The 14,293-nt window shown below is 40.3% G+C and overlaps 1 protein-coding gene across 2 annotated transcripts in view; it reads right to left on the bottom strand.

Moving 5' to 3' along the window:
* Positions 1 to 2,788: 2,788 nt before the first annotated feature.
* The window catches only part of LOC118937847 (NLR family CARD domain-containing protein 3-like), a 527,060-nt gene continuing 515,555 nt past the window's right edge, over positions 2,789 to 14,293 (bottom strand). The window contains exons 4-11 of one of the 2 annotated variants that reach the window (XM_036939608.2): positions 9,915 to 10,031; positions 9,501 to 9,585; positions 9,144 to 9,372; positions 6,956 to 8,744; positions 6,452 to 6,625; positions 4,766 to 4,939; positions 4,414 to 4,460; positions 2,789 to 3,889 (exon numbers count right to left, since the gene is read on the bottom strand). In XM_036939608.2, the coding sequence (XP_036795503.2) occupies positions 3,363 to 3,889; positions 4,414 to 4,460; positions 4,766 to 4,939; positions 6,452 to 6,625; positions 6,956 to 8,744; positions 9,144 to 9,372; positions 9,501 to 9,585; positions 9,915 to 10,031 (3,142 nt within the window). In that variant the 3' untranslated portion in view covers positions 2,789 to 3,362. Of the gene's footprint in view, positions 3,890 to 4,413; positions 4,461 to 4,765; positions 4,940 to 6,451; positions 6,626 to 6,951; positions 8,751 to 9,143; positions 9,373 to 9,500; positions 9,586 to 9,914; positions 10,032 to 14,293 lie in introns of those variants that run through there. The other variant, XM_090197868.1, reaches the window with a different exon arrangement.

Genomic DNA, 14,293 nt, shown 5'->3' on the forward strand with positions numbered 1-14,293 from the left:
CCCCACATCACTAGCTTCTCTTTATACAACCTGCCATCTACCCACCTGGGGACTGAGGGTTATGAGAGAACCCCCACATCACTAGCTTATCTTTATTCAACCTGCCATCTACCCACCTGGGGACTGAGGGTTATGAGAGAACCCCCACATCACTAGCTTCTCTTTATTCAACCTGCCATCTACCCACCTGGGGACTGAGGGTTATGAGAGAACCCCCACATCACTAGCTTCTCTTTATTCAACCTGCCATCTACCCACCTGGGGACTGAGGGTTATGAGAGAACCCCCACATCACTAGCTTCTCTTTATACAACCTGCCATCTACCCACCTGGGGACTGAGGGTTATGAGAGAACCCCCACATCACTAGCTTATCTTTATTCAACCTGCCATCTACCCACCTGGGGACTGAGGGTTATGAGAGAACCCCCACATCACTAGCTTATCTTTATTCAACCTGCCATCTACCCACCTGGGGACTGAGGGTTATGAGAGAACCCCCACATCACTAGGTTCTCTTTATTCAACCTGCCATCTACCCACCTGGGGACTGAGGGTTATGGGAGAACCCCCACATCACTAGCTTGCATGTTCTGCAGCCTTGTAAAGATAAGGAGGGGATGACTGGGAGGCAGGTCGGCATTTATTGTCATGAATCTTGCCCTGGAGGCAGTTCAGCAAAGTGGTCACTAGCTGACACAGGCACAAAGTAATACAATCTGATTTTAATCCTACAGCCAATTTTTACTTTGCAGCTGGTGCTAGGGGGCACATGAGTTCCCTAAAGGGAACACCCCCTCCCATTCAGCTGAAGAAATATTCTTTAGTAATATTTAACTTTCACACATTAACAAGTACAATACAGCAAATTAAAGATAAACATCTTGTTAATCTACCCATCGTGTCCGATTTTTAAAATGTTTTACAGTGAAAACACAACATATATTTATGTTAGATGACCACCAAATTCAAACACACACACAGCGATTTGTCACAGTCACAAAAGCATATGTATAGATAAAATGAATCACCTTTGATCATCTCCATCAGATGACACTCATAGGGCATCATGTTATACATGTGTTGTGTGTTTTGTTCGATAATGTGCATATATATATATATATATATATATATATATATGTAAAGGATCTCAGTTTACATTGGCGCGTTACGTGCAGTAATGTTTTGATTCCAAAACATCCAGTGATTTTGCAGAAATACTCACAATAAACATTGATAAAAGATGCAAGTGTTGTTCACTGAATTAAAGATAAATGTATCCTCTATACAACCGCTGTGTCAGATTTAAAACAAACTGTACGGAAAAATAATAATCTAAGAATGGCGCTCAGAACCCAAAGAAATAGCCGCCATTTTGGCGTCAACAGAAGCTACAAAAAACACTATAAATATTCACTTACCTTTGAATATCTTCATCAGAAGGCAGTCCCAGAAATCCCAGTTCAACAATAAATTACTGATTTGTTCCATAAAGTTCCAAAAAGCCCATAATTTAGCCACTTGTTGTTAGTTTGTTCAGCCCAGCATTCAATCCTCAAAAAGCACGAGTAATTCCTCCAGACAAAAACTCAAAGTTCCGTTACAGGTCGTAGAAACAAGTCAAATGATGTATGCAATCCATATTTAGGATGTTTTAAACATTAATCAGCAATAAGGTTCCAACCGGAGAATTTCTTTGTCTGAAGAAAAGCATTGGAACAGGAGGACACTCTCGTGACCGCGCGTAACGAGACTGAGGCTTCCTGCCAGACCACCCACTCAAAGAGCTATTATGAGCCCCACCTTTATAGTAGAATCATACAACCAGAATCTAAAGACGGTGACATCTTGTGGAAGCCCTAGGACGTGCATGCTCATCCATATCTAAGATGGACAACCAATGGCACTGTTTTCTAAATTGAGTTCTCACTTCCTGTTTGGATTTCTTCTCAGGTTTACTGATTATTATTATTATTTACTGTTTACTACAATATATATATTTACACAAGTGTAAAGGGATAAAGAATATGTACATAAACATACATGAATGAGTGATGGTACAGAACGGCATAGGCAAGATGCAGTAGATCGTATAGAGTACAGTATATACATATGAGATGAGTAATGTAGGGTATGTAAACATTATATTAAGTGGCATTGTGAAGTGGCTAGTGATGCATTTTTTTCCATCAATTTCCATCTATTCCTATTATTAAAGTGGCTGGAGTTGAGTCAGTATGTGAGAGAGAGCAGAGAGCAGAGAGAGAAGAGAGAGAGGGAGCAGAGAGAGAAGAGAGAGAGGGAGCAGAGAGCAGAGAGAGAAGAGAGAGAGAGAGCAGAGAGCAGAGAGCAGAGAGAGAAGAGAGAGAGAGAGAGAGAGAGAGAGAGGGAGCAGAGAGCAGAGAGAGAGAGAGAGAGAGAGAGAGAGAGAGAGAGAGAGAGAGAGAGAGAGAGAGAGAGAGAGAAAATAAAATAAAGTCAAAAACTGTTTTCACGATTAACCTTTTCTTACTTCAAGTTTCTTGTTTCAAGTATGTTTTATTATGAAAAGTACAATATATACTTGTACAACAATGGAGCATATATATATAATTGAACAATTTGTTATTCAACATAAAAAACATAGAACAAATGATTACATTGGTATTTTAACGGTGTTATTGTAAGAGTTTAAATGTTTAAACAGAGGATCCATCTAAAACAGTATAAAACAAGATGATAAACAGAGGATCCATCTAAAACAAGATGATAAACAGAGGATCCATCTAAAACAGTATAAAACAAGATGATAAACAGAGGATCCATCTAAAACAGTATAAAACAAGATGATAAACAGAGGATCCATCTAAAACAGTATAAAACAAGATGATAAACAGAGGATCCATCTAAAACAGTATGAAACAAGATGATAAACAGAGGATCCATCTAAAACAGTATAAAACAAGATGATAAACAGAGGATCCATCTAAAACAGTATAAAACAAGATGATAAACAGAGGATCCATCTAAAACAGTCTAAAACAAGATGATAAACAGAGGATCCATCTAAAACAGTATAAAACAAGATGATAAACAGAGGATCCATCTAAAACAGTATAAAACAAGATGATAAACAGAGGATCCATCTAAAACAGTATAAAACAAGATGATAAACAGAGGATCCATCTAAAACAGTATAAAACAAGTGCAGTATGTTCTGAGAACGTTACTTTAACGTCAACTCATAACGTCACACTATAACTTCATGGGAGTCTTGTGGAAAGACTGCATGTTGTTTTGGGGGGATTGAGTGACGTCTTCATCAACATTTGCAGAATATTCCTGTAATATTTGTGTGTGTCAGTGTGTGTGTGTCTCCGGTTATTATTCCAGGGACACTGAGGATTCATATTGAACCCTAAACCCTGGATAGAGGGGCTCAGTGAATGTGGAGGTGAATGTGATCAGGTGGGTCAGTGTGTCAGAGGAGGCTCTATAGAAGGACAGAGTGCCGGCTAGCCAGTCCAGATACACTCCTACTCTGTGGGGGCTGGAGGAGGGGACGTCTATGGTAGTGGGATTATTATTATGCCAGGCTGTGTAGCTGTTGTCAGAGCAGAACAGACTCCAGGACTTGTCATTGGCTCCAAGACCACAGTCCTCAAGCCCTCCTCTCCTGCTGATTCCTTTATATGTCATTCCTACATCAGCCCCTCTCCCACTCCACTCTACCTCCCAGTAACACCGCCCAGTCAGACCCTCTCTACACAGCACCTGTCTATAGTCCTCAAATCTCTCTGGGTGATCAGGATACGGCTGCTCCTCTCTCCTACATGTCACCTTTCTGTTCTCCTCAGAAAGAGAGAGGAGTCTGTTTACTGTGTTTGGGTCCAGTGTGAGATCACAGACATCTGATGGATGAAACCAGACACAATATTAGAAATCATCATCATTCACATTAGAATGTTAACTCACTTTTCACTAATTCATTTAATGTAGATGTTTCTAGGTATCAAAAGGAGAAGTTAAGGTAACTTGAGACTTGTTGAATGATCATATGTTATACTGTATGGTAATATAAAACACACTTATTCCCATTAATTACACACACACACACGCACACGCACACACACACACATACACGCACACACACACACACACGTACACATACATGAACACGAACACACATTTGTTACGTAACACAAAGACGCCACACACACACACACACACACACACACACACACACACACACACACACACACACACACACACAAAGCAACTCTTTGTAAACGTTGGTGTCCCTGATTTCTGCTTCTGTAGAACTAAAGCTGATATTTAATATGACCAAGTCAGTAATGATGGTGGTCATTGACTTTGACTTAACTTGAATTAAGACTTATTCTTAGTCATATTCTTCACAGCAGTCAACACTCACATTTTCTAAGCCCAGGTTTCATTCTGTTCTCTCCACCATGTTCCACACTGTAGCGGTAAGCAGAAGAACATACAGTCATTGAGGGATACACCTGAACACACACACACACACACACACACACACACACACACACACACACACACACACACACACACACACACACACACACACACACACACACACACACACACACACACACACACACACACACACACACACACTTACTGGACACATACTCACACACAGTATCATATAACTTATAACTTTGTACAAGTGGTACGAATGTTTGTCTTAACTAGCCTGATAAGTCAAACATGTCTGATATGAACATTGACATAAACCCTCTACATACTTGAGTTTCTCCAGTCTGCAGTGTGGATCCTCCAGTCCAGCAGAGAGCAGTCTGACTCCTGAGTCTCCTGGGTGATTGTAGCTCAGGTCCAGCTCTCTCAGGTGTGAGGGGTTTGACTCCAGAGCTGAGACCAGAGAAGCACAGCCTTCCTCTGTGACTAGACAGCCTGACAGCCTGCAAAGAGTCAAATCATATTAAAATCACACAGATATTCTTTGGTGGTGACATATTCAACATATTCAGATATATCAGTGTTCTGAAACCTGACATATCTATTCATAATATTACTTGTAGAGAGAAAAATGTTTAGTACAAATATTATAGTAGACTGACCAGAGCAGTTTAAAAAGCAGTATCAGTCAGAAGACAGACAGTGAGGTATCAGATTTAGATTGTATTGAGTATACATTCCACACCATATCTATTTAGACAGTGAGGTATCAGATTTAGATTGTATTGAGTATACAGTCCACACCATATCTATTTAGACAGTGAGGTATCAGATTTAGATTGTATTGAGTATACAGTCCACACCATATCTATTTAGACAGTGAGGTATCAGATTTAGATTGTATTGAGTATACAGTCCACACCATATCTAAGTAAGTATTAGTATTAGTATTAGTACCAAGTATTTGGTCTGATATACTACATCAGCCTGAGACTGCAATGATGGAGAAGGATCATGAATGAATCATGAATAATAATGAGTGAGAAAGTTACAGAGGCTACAACAAAACATGCTAACCTCTCACCATTACCAATAACAGAGGCTACAACAAAACATACTAACCTCTCATCATTACCAATAACAGAGGCTACAACAAAACATGCTAACCTCTCACCATTACCAGTAACAGAGGCTACAACAAAACATGCTAACCTCTCACCATTACCAATAACAGAGGTTACAACAAAACAATGCTAACCTCTCACCATTACCAATAACAGAGGCTACAACAAAACATGCTAACCTCTCACCATTACCAATAACAGAGGCTACAACAAAACATACTAACCTCTCATCATTACCAATAACAGAGGCTACAACAAAACATGCTAACCTCTCACCATTACCAGTAACAGAGGCTACAACAAAACATGCTAACCTCTCACCATTACCAATAACAGAGGTTACAACAAAACGATGCTAACCTCTCACCATTACCAATAACAGAGGCTACAACAAAACATGCTAACCTCTCAACATTACCAATAACAGAGGATACAACAAAACATGCTAACCTCTCACCATTACCAATAACAGAGGCTACAACAAAACATGCTAACCTCTCACCATTACCAATAACAGAGGCTACAACAAAACATGCTAACCTCTCACCATTACTAATAACAGAGGCTACAACAAAACATGCTAACCTCTCACCATTACTAATAACAGAGGCTACAACAAAACATGCTAACCTCTCACCATTACCAATAACAGAGGCTACAACAAAACATACTAACCTCTCACCATTAACCTCAAATAAAAGGTTACATTCTGTACTGTCTGCTAATATATCACCATTATATCTCAAATCCAAAATCCTGGAGCATAGCACCAAATGTAAAACTGTAAGCTTCACTGTCCAAACACATATGGTGTGGACTATGTGTCTCTGGTAAACACATGTGGATCTGGTGAACAGTTATCTCTTGTTGACCAACTACAGGAATACTGACCTCAGAGTCTCCAGTTTACAGTGGGGATTCCCCAGTCCAGCAGAGAGCAGCTCCACTCCTGAATCCTTCAGGTCATTGTTACTCAGATCCAGCTCTCTCAGGTGTGAGGGGTTTGACTCCAGAGCTGAGACCAGAGAAGCACAGCCTTCCTCTGTGACTAGACAGCCTGACAGCCTGCAAAGAGTCAAATCATATTTAAATCACACTGTTATTCTTTGTTGGTGAAAATAGTGGCAGTATATTTTTTTCAACATATTCTGATATATCAGTGTCCTAATGTAGAAGGACAACGACAGATGCATTTGGTTTATACAGATTCATCTTCCGTCTCCTCGAGTTGTAGTGTCAAAATGTTATACTAATTACTAAATATGTTTTTCAATATAACATTAGATACATATAATATACATATTAATATTATATACATATTACAGTACATTTTTAACTCTAAACTGAATATTTCTTCGTGATGATTAGATCTTAAATGTCATTTTATTTACTCACAGAACAGTTCTGGAGGCTTTGACCACTGGCAGCATCCTCAGAAGACCTTCCTCTGATCTGGAGTATTTCTTCAGGTCAAACACATCCAGCTCCTTTTCTGAAGTCAGCAAAACAAAGACCAGAGCTGACCACTGTGCAGGTGACAGGTTGGCTCTACAGACAATTCCAAATCTCAGGTAGCTTTGGATCTCCTCCACTAGATAATGGTCATTCAGTTCATTCAGACAGTGGAACAGATTGATGCTCCTCTGTGGAGAGAGATTCTCCCTGATATTCTCCTTGATGTACTTGACCGTTTCTTCATGGCTCTGTGAGCTGCTTCTTGTCTTTGTCAGTAGACCTCGTAAGTGCTTCTGATTGGACTCCAGTGAGAGGCCCAGAAGGAAGCGGAGGAAAAGGTCCAGGTTTCCTGTCTCACTTTGTAAGGCTTTATCCACAGCACTCTTGTAGAAAGTAACTTTAGGCTTCTCTCTGAACAGCGCAGAAAGGTTCCTGGACATTGATTGAGGTTTGTCCATTAGATTCTCATTGTTGTTGATGAATGAGAGGAACACATATATAGCAGCCAGAAACTCCTGAATGCTCAGATGTACGAAGCAGTACACCTTGTCCTGGTACAGCCCACATTCCTCTTTAAAGAGCTGTGTGCACAATCCTGAGTACACTGAGGCTTCATTGACATTAATGCCAGCCTTTGTCAGGTCTTCTTCATAGAAAATCAGATTGCCCATCACAAGCTGTTGAAAAGCCAGTTTCCCCAGTGACAGAATGCTCTCTTTATTCCAGTGTGGACCTGTCTCTTCTTTCCCAATATACTTTTCATTCTTCTGTTTGATATGAAACACCACAAGGTGTGTGTACATCTCAGTAAGAGTCTTGGGCATCTCTTCTCTCTTATGTTTCAGCATGTGTTCAAGGACTGTTGCAGAAATCCAACAGAAGACTGGAATGTGGCACATGATGTGGAGGCTCCTTGATGTCTTTATGTGTGAGATGATTCTGCTGGCCATGTCCTCATCACTGAATCTCTTCCTGAAGTACTCCTCCTTCTGTGGGTCATTGAACCCTCGTACCTCTGTCACCTGGTCAACACACCCTGAAGGGATCCTATTGGCTGCTGCTGGTCGGGTAGTTATCCAGAGGAGAGCAGAGGGAAGCAGATTTCCCTTGATGAGATTTGTCATCAGAACATCCACTGAGGTTGACTCTGTGACGTCACAACAGATCTTGTTCTTCTGGAAGTCTAGGGGCAGTCGGCACTCATCCAGACCATCAAAGATGAACAGAACTTTGTACTTGTCGTAGTTGGAGATTCTTGATTGTTTGGTTTCCATTGAGAAGTGATTGAGAAGTTCAATCAAAGTGTGTTCTTCTTTTATCATATTCAGCTCCCGGAAAGGGAATGAAAATACAAATTGGACATCCTGATTTGCTTTTCCTTCAGCCCAGTCCAGAATGAACTTCTGCACAGAGACTGTTTTTCCAATGCCAGCGACTCCCTTTGTCAGCACAGTTCTGATAAGTTTGTCTTGTCCAGTTAAGGGTTTGAAGATGTCGTTACATTTGATTGCAGTCTCTGGTCTTGCTTGTTTCCTATTTGTTGTCTCAATCTGTCTCAGCTCATGTTCATTATTGACCTCCCCTGTTCCACCCTCTGTGATGTAGAGCTCTGTGTAGATCCTATTGAGAAGTGTTGGGTTTCCTTGTTTAGCGATCCCCTCAAATACACATTGAAACTTCTTCTTTAGATTGGATTTGAGTTCACGTTGGCAAATCACAGCAAGCTCATCTGAATCTAGAAATAACACAGACAATATTAACATTTTGTCCGTTTTAATGCCTACAGTCTTGTAGGACTGTTATAAAGTTGAACATTATAATAAATCATTCTCTTAAATGTCTATATAAATGATTAATGTTTCCATGATGCATTACAGACTGGGGTGACTGATTATATTATTATTGGTATTATTGATCTCTCTCTCTCTCTCTCTCTCTCTCTCTCTCTCTCTCTCTCTCTCTCTCTCTCTCTCTCTCTCTCTCTCTCAATAAATCACCACAACACATCCCTACTGCTACTTGATGAGGTCACTAGGTGTTGTGTTATCGGCTTCTACAATATCATTGAGTTGCACAGCTACTTGAGCTGTTATAAAACAGAATTCAGCATGAGTCAGACAGCTCTTACATTTCTCCAGTGTGTCAGCAAGCTCCTTCTGGTTCATTTTCCTCAGGATGTGCAGTGTGATCTTCAGAGCCCCCTCTCTGGCACTGCTCTCCTGCTTCTCATCTTCAGTGTCCACCACTTCATTATCCTGCTTCTGACACTCAAAGCATTCTGGGAGTTCTGGACTAAGAATACTCTTGAACATCTTCAGCTCGTTCTTCACAAATATCATAATATTCTCTTCAAGCAACTGAAATAAATCAAGTAAATAAGTTAAGCAAGAGATAAATGCTTTCTCATTAACACATTAATGAATGATTGACAGATCAACTTTATTTGAGGTAAACAAAAACAAATGTACATAACAGGACCACATACCCTGAATATGGAGTCCAGGTCTGTTTGATGACTCTGGGAAGACTGACCACTGAGAATCTCTGACTCTGACCTCCCCTGTTCGTTTCTGTTGACAAAACATCCAAGGAGTAAGCACACACACACACACACACACACACACACACACACACACACACACACACACGCACACACACACACACACACACACACACACACACACACACACACACACACACACACACATACACACACACACAGACACACACGGAGGGAATGTTGTGTTTGTTTAATATTGTTTTAGGACTATGAACATGGACAAAAGGATGAGCCTATGGATTATGAAAACAACAACAATAAATGGGAAAATGGGAGAGGAGAAATGACTAGAGACAGTGTTCTTTAACTCACTGACCATGACCCATGAGTTCTTCTTACCTTTGTTCAGTAGAAAAGTCTCCCTCTCTAAAGTCTATAATTTGACCCTTAGACCAGTCACTCTTCATGGACACACAGCTGGGTACAGGGGAGGCTGGTCTCTCCTGCTTGATTGGTCTTCAACACAACAGAGACAAACATTACATCTCTCATCTACGCTGAGCTCAGATGAGGAAACAAGAATAGTTTCATTCCAAAAAATGTTCAGAAATGTTGGTCAATTATCTGTTATTGTTTAAAGAATTTATGAAAGAGATTGGTGTGTTTTTTCACTATCTAATCAGGGCATGGGGTTGTTCAATGACAGACATGTATCTCTCACTTGTTTAAATTTCAGGAGGACCTTGCACACACCCATTCTCATGAAGGGGGCTGTAGTTTAGTAGGTTGAGAGCTTCAAGTTCCTTGGTGTCCACAACAAACTAACACACAGAAGGGAACATTTTGACATTTGCCGTATGGTTGATGAGAAACTCCATATTGCAAATGTACGGTTCCTTACTAGATGTCCCCGAATGTTTGTAAAATTTGCGGATGGCAATGGGGCCAGATCTTCCGGGATCTTCATCGAACGAAGTCTCTCGGAACTTTGCGACCTTTTGCCACATTTCAGGCTTCAAACATAAAGATATAAAACTGTATTTTTTTGTGAAGAATCAACAACAAGTGGGATACAATCATGAAGTGGAACGACATTTATTGGATATTTCAAACTTTTTAACTTTTTTTAACAAATCAAAAACTGAAAAATTGGGCGTGCAAAATTATTCAGCCCCTTTACTTTCAGTGCAGCAAACTCTCTCCAGAAGTTCAGTGAGGATCTCTGAATGATCCAATGTTGACCTAAATGACTAATGATGATGAATACAATCCACCTGTGTGTAATCAAGTCTCCGCATAAATGCACCTGCACTGTGATAGTCTCAGAGTTCCGTTAAAAGCGCAGAGAGCATCATGAAGAAAGGCACTGTACAATTGGTGATGTTCATAAAAATGTGTTGTTGTTTTTTTCAAAAAAGGTTGCAGATCCAGTTGCAGCGTGTTCATACGAATCTGTTTCGGAGCTCTGCGAGATTTCTGTGATTTTCTGTGATTTTCTGAAATAACACAAACTCATTCAACCCTGTGTAAATCAGTCAGTTCTTAGCATTAAGACTTAAGACTCAAACTTATATAAGAGCCTACCCTAAGGAGGATATGTGTTCACTTTCAGCTTCCTGTGTCAACCGGAAGTACCTTAAAATGGTGTCTTAGTGGCTGTTTCGAAGGGTTAAAAAGGTCAGATCTTTTCAAATCTTCATATGTGTGATTAGGCAACCCAGATTTCCAAGACAAACTCACACACACACAAAGCTAGGACAGAGTGACACAGTTTGGGGCTTAGAGACACACAGAGCCTGCAATAGTTACCTTTGTTTGAACTATTAACTTCTTATGGTGTACCAAACGCGCTAACAAAGTAGCTACTTGGACATAAATAACGGACATTATCGAACAAATCAAGCATTTATTGTGGACCTGGGATTCCTGGGAGTGCATTCTGATGAAGATCATGAAAGGTAAGGGAATATTTATCATGTAATTTCTGGTTTCTGTTGACTCCAATAATGGCGGCTAATTTGATTATTGTTCTGAGCGCCGTTTCAGATTATTGCATGGTTTGCTTTTTCTGTAAAAAAAATTGAAATCTGACACAGCGGTTGCATTAAGGTGAGGTATATCTATGATTCCATGTGTGTAACTTGTGTTATCATCTACATTTATGATACGCATTTCATGTGAATCGATGTGGTTATGCAAAATCACTGGATGTTTTTGGAACTAGTGAACGTAATGTGCCAATGTAAACTCAGATTTCTTAAATATTAACTTTTTCAAACAAAACATACAAAGGTTAGTGATTCATTTTATCTCTATTTGTGCTTTTTGTGACTCCTATCTTTGGCTGGAAAAATGGCTGTGTTTATTCTCTGGCTTGGTGGTGACCTAACATAATAGTTTGTGGTGCTTTTGCTGTAAAGCATATTTGAAATCGGACACTGTGGTGGGATTAACAAAAATATTACCTTTAAAACGGTATAAGATACATGTATGTTTGAGGAATTTTAATTATGAGATATCTGTTGTTTTGCATTCCTTAATGGGATTGCAGCCACAAGAAGTTTAAACAGCTGCCAGACCTAGAGTTCTGAAACTTTAGAAACCTGTTCTAGAGCTCAGGTCGATAGTGCGTGGTGAGTTATGTGGCTTTAGAAGGTTCTCAGACCGAGAAACAGCCTCGTATATTTGCAATAACTTCATTTCATTTTGACCATTACGAAAATGACGACATTTACAAAAGTCTCAGAGTCGCAAGGCTCGGCCCATAGAGATAGACCCCAACGTGTCTCATTCAAGGACCCCGTAGCAACTCCCGGAAAATGTGTATTTTCAACACCAATTAAGGTCGCTGCTCTGGCTCCAAATGACCTATCGGGCCGAAACTTGGGATTTGGGGTCGCCTCAGCTAGGTCTACACATAATGTCAGAGCTGGACCCGCAGCTAGAACGTAACTATGTGTTTTATGTTTATATTATGGTTTAAATAGAAGACGCTGTGCATTTTGGGCCTGCTCTGAAATATGTGATAGTTGGCTTCTAAACGAGTTGGAAAAATTGGGTTTGGTGTCAGATGGTATCAATTATCAGTATCAGTGTCAGAATGATATGTAATTGACTGATGGACTGTGACTTGCTTGGTACATTTGCAATATGTTTAAACAGTGAGGTACCATCACCATAATGAAATTCTGAAATCAACACCAATGAGCGGAGAGGAAGAGAGCGGCCATCCCGAGTTCATCGGGCCTGTCAATTTCACATTCCTGCAGTTTTTTTGAGCATGTCAAATTCATGATGGTAAATGCTCATTGAAACATATTGCAAAAGCACAGTACATTTGCAATATGATTCATCAGTGAAAAAACATCACCAAATGAACATGATGAAATCAACACAACGAGCGTTGGAGAGGAACCACTATCACTGCTATCACCACTACACCCGGCCATATTGCAAATGGGCAGCCGTGCACCTGCTGATTGGAATGTTGGTTACCAGAAGCACATTTTAGGGGGGAGCAAGGGGTATAGACCATCTAGGTTGATTCATGGCTTAACATAGTGCTATATATCATTTTGGCAGTATAAATGCCTTTTGGACATGGTTCACTGACTTTTGGGTTTGTAAACCAACTTCCTATGATCGTACATCGCAAATAGACATAACATTCTGTTTTGAAAAAAAAGGCATTTTTTCAAAATTTTACTCTTGGGTCTTGCCTTGTGTTACATTTGCAATATGAAAAATTACGGTGGAGTGCACTCACTTTATATTGGATTTTTGCAGTGTTACACTTGGCATTTCCATATGGCATTTGCAATCAGTTTTGAATGAAACGACGTCCAATTGGGTGGTATTCTACATTGTGTATATGTTTCGTACGGTGCCAATAACATCCCATTCATTTTTGTCCATTTCAGGGGGGTGTTCCCTTATATGGAGCAAGCACACCAAGAGAGTCATGAAGAGGGCACGGTAAAACCTATTCCCCATCAGGAGAATGAAAAGATTTTTCATAGGTCCTCAGAGCCTCAAAAGGTTCAACAGCTGCACCATCGAGAGCATCCTGACTGGTTGCATCACTGCCTGTTATGGCAGCAGCTCAGCCTCCGACCGCATTGCACTTCAGAAGGTAGTAAGCACGGCACAGTACATCACTGGGACCAAGCTTCCTGCCATCCAGAACCTCTATACCAGGCGGTGTTAGAGGAAAGCCCCAAAAATTGTCAAAGACCCCAGCCACCCTAGTCATAGACTGTTCTCCCTGGTACCGCACAGCAAGTGGTACCGGAGCGCCAAGTCTAAGTCCAAGAGGCTTCTAAACAGCTTCTACCCCCAAGCCATAAGACTCCTGAACATCTAATCAAATAGCTACCCAGACTATTTGCATTGCCCCCCCCCCATACCTTTTACACCGCTGCTACTCTCTGTTATCATCTACGTATAGTCACTTTAATAACTCTACCTACATGTACATGTTACCTCGACTAACCGGTTTCCCCGCACATTGACTCTGTACTGGTACCCCCATGTATATCGTCTTGCTACTGTTATTTTACTGCTACTCTTTAATTTCTTCTTACTTGTATTACTTTTTCTTACTCTTATGTTTTTAACTGCATTGTTGGTTAGGGGCTTGTAAGTAAGAATTTCACAAAAGTGTGAAATGTTTTTTTTTTACTTTGGAGAAAATTAGAGTCTCTGAGCTAAAAAATAGTATATCACGTAGTAATATATATCTGCCTCACTCTCAGAGAAATCAGTAGAACTGCTAGGTT

Source organism: Oncorhynchus mykiss, chromosome 13, assembly GCF_057628025.1.
Source record: "Oncorhynchus mykiss isolate SJ-2025 chromosome 13, ASM5762802v1, whole genome shotgun sequence".
Lineage (NCBI taxonomy): Eukaryota > Metazoa > Chordata > Actinopteri > Salmoniformes > Salmonidae > Oncorhynchus > Oncorhynchus mykiss.